The following is a 12,829-nucleotide window of genomic DNA, read 5'->3' on the forward strand; positions in this document are numbered from 1 at the left end:
TATTTTAGATTGCTGCACTGAGATTACCCACCTGTATAAATGAGTAAATCAGTGTAAACAGCTGAACGCTGGCAGTTGCTTCTGGAGAAAACAGTAAGATAAATTTATGTTAAAAAAATTCATTCATTCATTCAGGGACAGCTGGTAGTGTAGTGATTAGAGCTGCTGTCTTAGGATCTAGAGGTTGCAGATTTGATCCCCACCTCCACCTGTAATACCCTTGAGCAAGGTACTTATCCTAAATTGCTGCAGTAAAACTACCCAGCTGTATAAATGGGTAAATATATCATTGTAAGTCACTTTGGAGAAAAGCATCAGCTAAATATAATGTAAATGAACAAATACAGTTCCAGGCAGGTATCATTTGGAGGTTAGAGGTCTACTGAATATTTTATACCCATTGTATGTCTATATGTGCAGGCCTGTCCATCTTGCTCTAAGCCAACTGGAATCGAGTATGACAACTTTTTACTGTGTCGTGTCTCAGTGAACGACTCTGTCGATCGACATGGAAACCAAATTTATCGACTGCAAAAAAATGTCACGTGGTCAGAAACCAAAAGTCTTGTCATAAACCCCAGTTGGTCTCTCTCCTGAACACACAGAGCGTTCTGAAGAAAAGTGCTAAACGGTATCAAATCGTCACACAGGTGGTGACGCATACGTAAAAATGCAAAAAATTTCACAATCAAAAAGATGTTCGAATTACAAAACAGTACAAGAAATAATCAATACTTAAAAAAAAAAAAAAAAAAAAGGGGGAGGATTTTACATGGAATTCACCCTTGGCTATAAAACCCGTTACAAATAGCAACAAATTCTTGAACAAAACGTAGAACTAAAATGGTTTGGTAATCGACAGCTATCACGCTGTAAAAATTTGCTCCCTGGGCTCACAAAGAAGGACAGCGGGTCTTGTTTTTTTTTTTTTTTTTCTTCTTCAAATAAAACCGACCTGGATGTGTCGGCTGCGGGAGTTTTGATTTTGCTTTTGTGGACCATCCTACTTGGGAAGTATCCGGGTTGCTTCATCACACTCTAAATTTAACTTGAGCCTTCTTCGTATGAATCGAAAACATGCAAATTTGGCCACACCCCCAAAAGAAAAGTAACAAAAGGAAAATCACACACACATTGCCTGAAACCGCTTGTCCCAAGAGGGCTTGCAGCGAACCGGAGCCTAACCCGGCAACACAGGGTGCAAGGCTGGAGGGGGAGGGGACACACCCTGGACGGGACGCCAGTCCATCGTAATGCACCCCAAGCAGAACTCGAACCCCGGACCCGACGAAACCCGCTGCACCACCGTGCCCCGCCAAATAGAAAATCATTCTCACTTTAATGTCTTTGCCAGCTGTTCAGATCAATAAGACTAAATCTTGGAGTGTTATTTTTTTTTTCCTCTGAATATCTTGCCCAATTATATTTATCGAGCTGGAATAATTTATGAATTTAGCAAGATCTTCTGTGACTCGGTTTAGAATTGCCGTGATAATTAGCAATTAACCTCAACACAAATAGCATTGTTTGATGGAATATGATATTTCCCTGTCTACAGAACAGCTGGTCTTTATTATGAAGGCAGCTCTTCCACCTGCAATAACCACAATATTTTTCGTGCTGACCACAAGAATGAGCACATTTTACACACTCAGGTTCGGTAAACGCTCTCATCTCATACACCATCTAGATATGGAAATAATGGACCCTTACAATTGTGGATACAGCGTTATCTTCATGCACTTTTCTAATCTTCCTGTTGGAATTCCGGTCGCCTGCTGTCGTCGCGATAAAAATGTCGGGGTGCTCTTTGCAAAACAAAGGAGCGCCACCGTTTTCGGCCTCGTGAAATGTAAGGTTACATTGCGCAGTCCAAGAAAAACAGCTGCCATTAGGAAGCGGCATTACCAGATGCTGCTGTTTTCTACATGAATAGGTGAAGAGATGAAATACTGCTTTTAATTTAGTCTAAATTTAATTTTAAAATGTTCATTTTATAGGGGAAGTCTTTAAAGGTTGCTGGAAAGCCAGACGGTGGCTTTTTAGTTACTGCTGCTACTGCAGAATGAGATTATTTGAATAAACACAAACATCTCAGTCTGTGGGAAGCCTCACAGACCAGATAAATATGTATTTCCATAAGAAAAATTTGTGGATTACTTTTTTTGGAGGGGCACTGTTCTCCCGTTTACGTTCCGTGGAATGATAGCGGTTCCTCGCCGGCTACGTCTCCTGTTGGTCCCTTTGTGCGTTTGCATGATGTGTGCTTAATGTTTATACCAAAGCAAAGGGAAGTCAGCGCGGAATAAAAATATAGACACCAATGTGACTTGACTGGCTGAAATAACACTTTGACGGATGAGCACGGCTACTGAAATGTCAGAGGAAGGAGGTGGCATGGTGATTAGTGGGCGGCCCTGGTGCCTCATAGCTTTTGGGCTGAGGGTTCGGACGAGGCTTCGGGTCTCCGTAGCCTGCGTGGAGTCGGCATGCCGTGCGTGTTCTCGTGCGGGCGTCCTCCTGGTGCTCTGGTTTCCCCCCACAGTCCAAAAATGCATTTCAGGTGAATTAGTAACTAAATGGCACTTATTGTGTGTGAGTGTGTCACGTTGCTCCACTGTGCTCGGGCACACACTCGTACACAATTTATTGCAGTGCATCTCCCGCTATAAGTCGCCATGGGCAGAGGTGTCAGCTAAAAACAAATTAATAAAAGTAATAAATTTGCCTTGCAGTCTGAATGTTCCTAGTTTCAATCCCCCTCCTGCTGCAGTACCCTTAATCAAGGCATTAACCGAGAATTGATATAGTAAGAATACCAGGCTGTATGCAAAAAATATTCAAAAATAAATATATTCAATAATTAAATACGCATGTATAGATAATCAGCTGTATAATAATCTACCAAAGGCATTAATTAAGTAACTTTTAATAATGTTGACTCATGATGGGGGGTACCAGTACTCTGCTCTCATAGGTAAACAGAGGCTGCTGATATGTAATGTTGACCGGAGAGAGGAAGGAGGCCTCTTGAAGTTGTCTTTGGACCTGAGGTTTTCTCGATGGTTGGAAGTCCCTAATCTGTCACATCCCGCGCACTGTGACGCAGCTAACTGTCAAAGACGGCTTTGAGTTGACGGGACGAGACAAGAGCCGTGAATTTTCTATGTTGATCACGTATGTTAACCGAAAAAAGTGTGGGTACATATCCTGAGGAGTCCCGGGTTACTGGAGCAGAGTGACATCTGTGTCTCTCGATGTTTAACAGGCTTTCATGGTATGAGTGGTGAGTCCAACCCTATCATTAGAGCAGGATGGAGTCTGCCGTTAAGAGATGCTCCAAAGCTGCATGTCCATCTTCGGGGGGGAGGCTGTGAAATCCTCGCTGTTCCTCATCATGCCGGCTTCCCGTTTCTGAAAAAAGAAAAACGTCCCGCTCGGTCGTGTCAAAAAAAAAAGAAAAAACGACTTAACTTCCTTGGTGGAGAGTCGAGGATTGAGCAAGCCTACTTTGCCGAGGCGCCGTTCCTTAATCGTCCTTAATGGTCTCCCTATTCCACTAATAAAGGAATAAATCAGTTTATTAGTGGAGCTACGCTGGGTTTTGGTGGCTCCCAAACCGCCCGGGTCATCCCGGTGGTCTCAGTTGTCAGGTGGCGATGGCAAAAAGTAACTTAAAATCAACATTAGAGAGAGAGACGTGTCAAAGGGTTTTCCACTTGGCTGGACGCGTCATATTGTTTGTGACCTTTTTTGCTTTCGGGGTCGTGCTTGGAGGGTGTGGAGAGCCAGGTTCATCTGCACCTGCGTCACTGGACCTGCCACGCTGTAGGACGGAGGACATGCTGCTTCATGCAGAGCCAGGCCACATGCACAGAACTTTTGTTTCATTTACTGTCTGTGCTGTTTTTAAAAATCCCATCTGAGCCATTCATGGAATATAATACACTGTACATATTTCAGTAAATGTATTACAATGACTGTTTCGGATCTTTGAATGCTGGGATGTATAATATACAGGGCCAGAGCGGTGGATGGAGGCTGAAAGGATCCAGGATGGAATACCTGCTCCATGTGTAGAATCTTTGATCAAGGTACTTACCGTGAATTGATGCATTAAATAAAATAAAAATAAATAAAATCAAAAATTACCCAGTTGCGTATAGCAAATGGGTAAATTATTATATTGTACTCGGATTTGGAGAAAACTGTGAAATAAATTAACACGAATTCACAAAAATAAATATATCGGTAACATTTTTCTTTAGATTTTAATATATAGCTATAGCTACCAACAGCAGTTTTGTGCGTTTGGACTCAACTCAACCTGCGTGTAACCTTTGGTCCAAACAGTTTAACGGATAGCGACCGGTTCTGGCGAATGTTCACATTTTGGGTCGAGGAGAAAGGGGGCGCTGTTGGGGGGACATGTGTTAGACTATATCTAATCCAGCTTCGCATCCCCCCCGGAGGACCGCGCCCCCAATGCGACGTGTCCCGCGCGATTCACCCCCTCCGAGGAACGGTCCTGCATTGCGATGCAGGCTTTGATGTCCCTCACATTTGCATAATTTTGTTTGGCAACGCAAGGAGAAGGCCATTAAGAGCAGGAAAGCACACTGTAAAAGAGAGGAATTGATACTTCGCTCCAGCGCCGCCCGACGTCTTCCCCGCCGCAAATCAGGGGGAGACGGCTCATTTAAATTCGCGCCGGAGTGCGGCAGCGCCGCTGTTAATTCCTCATAAGAAAGGGCCGTGGTGCCCCCGCCCTTAATCTTCGACAGATGCTACAGCCAGATCAATAGCCTCCCCCCCTTTTTATCCCTGAAAAGTAGATTGATCGCCCCTAGATGCCGGGCTCTCATTTCCACCTCCCTCGCTCCTCATTATTGTTCCAATTAGTCACTCACTGGGGACCTGGGACACGACGTTGGGGGGGCCAGGGCAGGTGACCCACGATGGATTACCGGCAATGGTCGGATTTTGGGTGTCGCGACCTTTGGCAACGGCGAATGGGAGGCGAGAGGGGCTGTCACAAGTGAAACGGGAGGTAGGAGTTTTTCGGGGTTGGGTGGCAAGGTGGGGAAGCGGTGTCTCCCTTCGCTGTGGCATGCCAGGTGGGGGGGGGGGTTCTAATCGCACAGTTTCTTTCTCATTAATTATTAAGCAGCCCCCCCCTCCCAAGTCACCTCTTCCAGCTCCTGCTCCAAAAGCTGCGTTCTCTTTGGTGGGTGTCAAGCTGAGAGAGAGGGTGGGTTTTTTTGACAGCTGTACAAGTGTTTATCAGCGCGGCTCCGTGTGCGGATCGAGTGTGGAGACAAGGATCGTGAGCGGCGGCGGCGGCAGTCACAGCGAGCGGCGAGCGGCAGCGGCAGCAGAACTCTTTCTCTCTCTCTTTCTCTCCCTCTCTCTCTCTCTGTATCTAGCTCTCCCTCTGTCCCCCCCTCTCTCTCTCTCTCTCTCTCACTCGCTCGCTCTCTCTCTCTTCTTTTCTCTTTCTGGAGTTGCTCTCTGCAAAGAGGACTGGGTGGAAAAAAAGAAAAGACAAGAAGAAGAAAAAAAGCGCCGGGTAAGAGAGAGGGCCGGCGGAAGCAGGGTTTGTGAGCTGTTAGAACCCGAGCGCAGACCTGGCTGCCCACATGCCGATCGAATTTGTTTGCAAAATCAAATTTGCAGAGGAGGATGAGAAACAGAAAGGCAAGCAGGAGGGTGACAAGGAGAGCCTGATCGAGGAGAGCTGCACTCCTCCGTCCAAGGACCTGGCCGGCTTTGCCAGCTCCTGCTCCCTGCACGGGATTAACCACATCTTCGTGTCCGGCCGCCTGGGCGTGCGCCAGACCCTCTGGGCGCTGGCCTTCCTCGCGTCCCTGGCCTTCTTCCTGTACCAGGCAGCCAAGTGCGCCATCTCTTACCTGGAGCACCCGCACGTGACGGCGCTGAGCGAGGAGGCCAGCCGCGAGATGGTCTTCCCCGCCGTCACCATCTGCAACATCAACCGTTTCCGCTTCTCGGCGCTCACCGACGCCGACATCTATCACCTGGCCAACCTCACGGGGTTGCCGCCCAAGAACAAGGATGGCCACAAGCCTACCGATCTGGAGTACCCTGCCCCCGACATGCAGGACATCTTCAACCGCACGGGACACCAGCTGGAGGAGATGCTCAAGAGCTGCAACTTCAGCGGGCAGAACTGCTCGGCCGACGACTTTGCCGTGGTGAGTTGAGCGGGCGCTCGGAAGCGGCTCTGCTGCTTCTCCACTCGGGCTCGCTCCTGACGCACCTGCGTGCCGCGCGACGGCTGAGCGATATGGCGGGAAGCGCAGCGCGGCTCTCGCTCCCTCGTGCAACCGCGAGTCAGGGCTGCAGCTCCGTTCTGTAGGACACAGAAGGGAATTGGCTGTACTTCCTGTTCAGGGCATAAAGAGATCTTATGGAGGAGCACATATCTAACTTTGGCACCGCTGCTACTTGCAGACATACTGCTGCTTCCGGAAACCCCGTGATTGACTCAGTGGTGTTCTGGAGGGAAATTACCTTTTGTTTACTGTGCTTTTTCCAGGAGGTATAGTGTGAGGTGATTTTGTCATGCGGCTGCAAATGGGGTCTGTAGTTCTACTCCTGCTGAGATTTGTTGTATATGAGGGAATATAATGGAACATATATACATATATAAGGTGGGGGGAGGGGGGGGTGAGCTATAGCTGTTAGGTCCTGTCACTGTGTTTGACAATGTAACTGAACGGAACCACGGCTCTACCCTCCGTGGGGTGCAGGCATGTAAGAGCGACATCCCAGCATTTAGTTTTTCCAACAGGAACCGTGGTTTTCTGACACCTCCCACACCAGCCACCACCACCCCCCCCCCCCCCCCCAAACACACAGACTTCCAGAGGTGGGGGGGGGGGGGTGAGATGCAGCCGCTTCCCCAGAAATAGCGCTCTCTCCCCGGCAGCCGGTGGCAGCCTCCCAGCCCCGATCCAGCCGCTCTTTATGATGAAATATTCAGAGACGCACATACATGATTATTGCATTAGCCAAATTGACCGAGAGGAATAAAACAATTTCCGTTACCCCCCGCCCAACCCCACATCCCGGCAAAGTCCGGGCTGCTTATTTATTTATTTACGGCACAGCCTGGATGGGAATGCAGGTTTTTTTTTTTTTTTTTTTTTTTCCTCTCGCCCTTTATAAGATAAATGAACGTTCAGCTTTGGGCAATGATGGAGCATCACTGTCAAGTCCCGGTTAATAACTTTTTGTTGTTCACAACTCTGGTGTGCAGTTCTTATTGCGGTGATTATCCGGTGTGTGACTTTCATTTGCCAAGAGCTGCAAAAGGATGAAAGTTAAAGGACTTGTCCTTGTGTCTCGAACCCGGGTTAAGCAGACTCTCTCGGCTTCCCTCTCTCCCTCCACGGTGTGCCTTTGATCCTCAGAGGAGTCGGAGACAGGGAATAGAGTCATAAAGTTGGCAATTAGCTTACACCAATATGGCCTTTTATTTTCCCGCGGCAACCTAGCGTGGAACTCCTCCAGGGGTGAGAAGAAGCAGAGTGGCGGGGGGTGAGGAAGGTGAGCTAAAGAGCAGATCACACAGTTCTTTGTTTTCAGGGAGCAGAGCGGTCGGCGTCTCGCTCCGCCGCTTCCTCCTGACAGTCGCGTCTCTGCAAACACGTGAGGACGGTTCTGCAGATCGCCGGAATTGATCGTACCGCGCCGGACGCTAAGCAAGCTGTCCCAGCATCCCGGGGATCAAGGGGGACTTCATCGGGGATTAAGTGACTCGGAAAGTTTCTGGAGTCCCTTCTCCGAATCTGCCCCCCTTCAAACCTCAAGGCCCCAACCCCTCCATCCCCCACATCCACGGGGCCCGTCAGTTAGATTTTCCACAGAAGGCGAACTCCCTCCACGCATGACGACTCATCGGGTCTTTACCCACAGGCAGCGGCGCAGGGGGAACCGCGAGACAAGCTGAGATCAGGGGAGGGAGGTGGTCGAAGTGAGGTGGGTGGGGGGGGGGCAGGAAGCAGAGGTTGCAGACGGGTGACTCAGCCCTACGTGACAGCGCAAGACGCCCCCCATCGACACGGATGGAGTGTGAACATGGTGTCTCTTAGGGAGCAGCGGACAGTGGGACTGCGTGCAGTATAATAAGAAATAATAATAATAATAATAATGCACCCACAACCTCTACGATAATTGGCAAGCAGCATGATTATTATTATTATTAACTATTGAAAATATCAGTAGAAATATATTATGATTATGAGCACATTACGAGTGTAGTGAATTTTGACAGTATAGTTATGATGGATCCAGAGTTTGAGTTCAGACTCAACTGCTGATTGAGTGAAATGTCTGTACTGTGCCGCTATCACACATTTTGTTTTATTTTTTGTAAGGATTTAGGGATTTTCTCAAAACTTTGACCGTATATCTAATTGTGCTGTGATTAGAGGAAATTCTTTTTTCTGATTAAGGATTGTTAAATCAAGAGACTGCGAATGTGAATGGATGAAAGTTTATTCATCTCAGAGGGAAAGTCCAATCAGTTGCAGCAGCATACAGTGTACAAAGTAGATACACATGTACATTTATTTTTTTTAGCAGACACTTTTCTCCAAAACAACTGCCAATGAACTCTACGTAGTGTTATGAGCCCACACACCTTATTAACCATGGTGACTTACACTACTAGATACGTTACTTACATGGGTCACTCATCCATACATGAGTGGAACACACACACACACACACACACAAAATGGGTGAACCTGAACAACATGTCTTTGGACTGTGAGAGGAAACCAGAGCACCCAGAGGAAACCCCCACAGACGCTGGGAGAACATGCAAACTTCGCACAGATTGAGCAGAGATCGAACCCATGCCCTCTCGCACCACCCAGGCATTGTGAGACAGCAACATTACTATGCTGTGCCGCCACATAGGTTCGGTGACACAGTGGATCAACAACAAGTGCGCGCGCACACACACACACACACACACACACACACACACACACACACACACACACACACACACACACACTTTCTGAACCGCTTGTCCCATACGGGGTTGTGGGAGCCTAACCTGGCAACACAGGGCAAAAGGCTGGAGGGGGCGGGGACACACCCAGGACAGGATGCCAGTCTGTTGCAAGGCACCCCAAGCAGGACTCAAACCGCAGACCCACTGGAGAGCAGGACCCGGTCCAACCCACTGCGCCACTGCACCCCCCCCCATAAGAAGTAGATGTGTGTGTGTGTGTGTGTGTGTGTGTGTATAAATTAGTAGGTAAGCAAGCAAGGTCACAGACAGGAGAGGTCAGGGTCACGTGAGGTCGCGGGAGGTGCACTACAGGTTGCAATGCGTTATAAATTATGACTTGTTAAAAGTATAGTACAGGCAGTGGTACTTTTTTTTTGCTTTTCCTTTGGAGTATTGACATTTGCTATTATTTCAGCGCATTCTGAGATGAATTATTTTTACACTGGAGATATTGCAATTAAAAAAAAAAGTTTTATCCCTGCGGCTTGAAACATTTATAACCTGATTAATGCTTTTTTAAGCCCTTTGTTATATAACCACTTTTATTGTGGCATCTCGTCGTGTCCTTCAGTTGGAAAGCTACATGTGTCTGCGAAGACAGCTTCCAGGGACGGCGGCGCTTGTCAACATGTGGTCACTTTGGTCAGCGGTCTAGTCCGGGGTCACACAAGGAGATCCGCGGCTTTGCCGAGCTCCCCGTCCAGCTCATGTCCATCCATGCGCAGCTGTCATCCTCCGTCCATTATTTTTATTTTCTCAGTGACACCATCCTGGAGCACTGTCTTATCTAGCTGCACTACTGTGAGGGAACACAGTTTCTGAACGTTATCTAAAAACACACACACACCCACATACACACACACACACACACGTTTGTATACTATTCTTTCTTAGATTTACATTTTCTAATTCAACTGACACTTTCCTCCCAAGCATCTTACAACGGCTTATCCATTTAAACAGCTGAGTCATTTTTACCGTATCGATTCAGGGTAAGTGTCTTGACCTACAACAGCAGGTGGATTCTTAAGCTGGATCCTTTGAGTGCAGATCTAACCACTACGCCACCTGCTGCCCCCCCCTTTTAAAACCGTTTCAGGGAGGAAAGAGTTTGTTGCGGCTGCCTTAATTCTGGACCAGATGTCTGTGTTTCGCCATGTTTTCCTACCAACTCATCGGTGTTTATGATGTTTGAAGGAGCTGCTGTGGAATGGGATCCTGTTGGGATGCGGGGTATTTTTAGTCCTATTTGCTCCACGCCACGCTGCATTTGCTGACGGTCCGTCAGACTTTTGCTCCCAGCAAGGACACATTCCTCTTGCACACAGTGGCAGGGCTTGCTGACTGGTAGGGAAACGCCGTAAATCCTCACTGAGCGCAGAAGGGCTCCGATCCCCCGCTCGTCTTGTCGGCACGCGGGGCCTCCGCTACACGGCAGACGTATTGCATAAGATAATTGAATTTTTAATGACAACACGGGACAGGGACGAGTCCATGGAAAGGGCTTTTCTTCTTCCGTGTCAATGGAACAATTCGGATGACGGGCAAAGGGATGCTGAGCGCGAGGCGGTCCGCGCTATCAGGTGTAGTCCATCGGAAGTGTCGCAGGGCTGCAGGTCGGCGGTAACAGACACTGAGGTCCACAGGTTGTGTCCTCTTTACTCTGGGGTAGTAAGACAACCGGAGGCTGGACCCTAGAGTTGCGTCCCGCACCGAGGACGGTGTTTAATGCTGAGGTTAGGGTTCAGCGCTGAGCCGAAGAAGGGGTTCCGTTGCTGAGCTGAGGACAGTGTCCAGAGGAGTGGTCATTTCCACTGCTAAATACAATGCTTTATGTTGGGGACAGTGTCCAGTGCTAAGGGCAGGGGTCAGAACAAGGAGTGTCCGGTGCAGAGGACAGTGTTCAGTGCAGAGGACAGTGTCCAGTGCTGGGCTGTTGTTCTCAGCCATACAGATTAAACACACCTTGGCAAATACACGGCTCACACTTACAAGCCCCGTCAGCTCGTCCATCTCCTTGACAGAGACAGTCTGCGGTGGGGGGCCGTGAAAGTGACCGCCCCCAAGAGCACCCCCCCACCCCACCCCACCCCCAAATGCTCTGTCAGTCAGCCGTGTGCCGCTGCCCCTGCGGACTCCGGCAGCCTGATGAACTTGTGAACCTCGGGCCCGTTTCCATTCCCGTTTCGCTGCTCCTGTTCCAGCGGCGCACGTGTCTGCGTGTGCCTCATTGCATGCGACTGCGGGCGTGTCTGTGTGCGCGTGCAGTTCCACCGTGTCGTGCCATTATTTTGCAGCCATCCCGCGGTGGCGGGAGCCAAGTGCCGAAATGTCAACGGCGTTTCAGAGCAGAGGGTGGGTCACTGGCGACATGCGAGCAACGGGTGTGTGTGGTCCACTCCTGTATTCTATCTCGCCTCTCCCCAAATGACCCCATCCCCCGCCCCACCGCCACCTCACCCACGCTGTAGCACTCCGGTGATGTGGCGATGCAAGTCCAATTAGTAGCACTGCGTGACTGAGACTGCAGCCCACCAGCGGAGGTCCGCTCAGACTGAGAACCCATCAGGCCACCACCGTGTGCCTGGGTTTTTTTAAGAGGCTCATTGGCAGAGATCACTTTGAACCACCGACCCTCTGTGAAGGAAACCAGGGCTGCGGAGAAGGAGCAGCTCTTAACTAATAACCTTACCTTAACCTCGAGGAGTCTCTTATTTAGAAAACAGTGCTCTCATTTAGACAAGGGGCGTGATCCGTGTGGGGGCCGGGGGTTGCAGGTCGGGCTTTCATGTTGGTTATTTTGGTTTCATGTTGCATGATAGGTTTCCTTGTTGAGTGTTGAGTTTTTCTGTTGGGTTTTCCAGTAGAGTGTTGTTTTTTTTCTTTTTTTTTTTTGGTTTTAATGTTTGGTTTAGGTTGTTTGTGTTGAGTCTGGAGTCGGATTTTCTTGTTGTGTGTCGAGTTTTTGTGTTTTGTATTGCGTTTCAATGTCGAGTGTTGACTTTTCGTGTTGGGCGATGGGTTTTTGTTTTTGGTGTTGCATTTTAAAGTTGGGCTTGGTGTATTCATGTTAGATGTTGGGTTTTTGTTTGATGATGTATGGATGAGTGACCCGTTGTAAATAGTGTATCTAGCAGTGTAAGTCACCTTGGTGAATAAGGTGTGTGGGCTGATAACACTACATAGAGGTCATTGGAAGCTGTTTTGAAGAGAAGTGTCTGCAAAATAAATAAATGTAAATGTTGGATTTGTTTTGGACTTTAAATTTCATTTTGGGTCTTGGGGTTGGATTTCTGGGTGTTGGTTGTTGGGTTTTTATTTTTGGGTGTTGGGTCTTCATGATAGGTTTATAAATCAAGTGTTTTTTGGGTTTTGTGTTAGTTGGATGTTTTCATGTAAGTCGTTCATGCTTCGTGTCTCGTGTTGAGTACTGTATATTGGGAATCTCAAGTAGATGTTGCTCTTTGGGCTTTACTCTCTCCCTTGTCTGGGTGGCTGGGCTCAGCAGGTTAGATTGATAATTACTCACAACATGTCTTTAGCTTGCTGCGCTGGGATCGATCAGCCCTTCAGTCAAATTGTTTCACAGCCCTTAAGCCTTGTGTGACTAATTATGTTATGTCTGTGTTTCGGTTGACGTCGGAGTCGAGGCTCAGGGTGCGTCAGCCCCGGTGCCATCAGCTTCCCCTTTGGGTAGCTGAAAGCCAGTGTCCCCAGGTACATCCACCTGAATGTGACTAATGCCTCCGCAGCCATTATTTCAGGTAATGATGTGTTCTT

The 12,829-nt window shown here is 48.4% G+C and overlaps 1 protein-coding gene across 1 annotated transcript in view; it reads left to right on the forward strand.

Annotated features, from left to right (window-relative positions):
- Positions 1 to 5,639: 5,639 nt before the first annotated feature.
- LOC108928891 (acid-sensing ion channel 4-A-like) overlaps positions 5,640 to 12,829 on the forward strand; it is an 85,406-nt gene continuing 78,216 nt past the window's right edge. The window contains exon 1 of the mRNA XM_018743089.1: positions 5,640 to 6,215. Within this exon, the coding sequence (XP_018598605.1) occupies positions 5,640 to 6,215 (576 nt within the window). The remainder of the gene's footprint in view (positions 6,216 to 12,829) is intronic.

The sequence above is a fragment of the Scleropages formosus genome, chromosome 14, assembly GCF_900964775.1.
Source record: "Scleropages formosus chromosome 14, fSclFor1.1, whole genome shotgun sequence".
NCBI classification, from domain to species: domain Eukaryota; kingdom Metazoa; phylum Chordata; class Actinopteri; order Osteoglossiformes; family Osteoglossidae; genus Scleropages; species Scleropages formosus.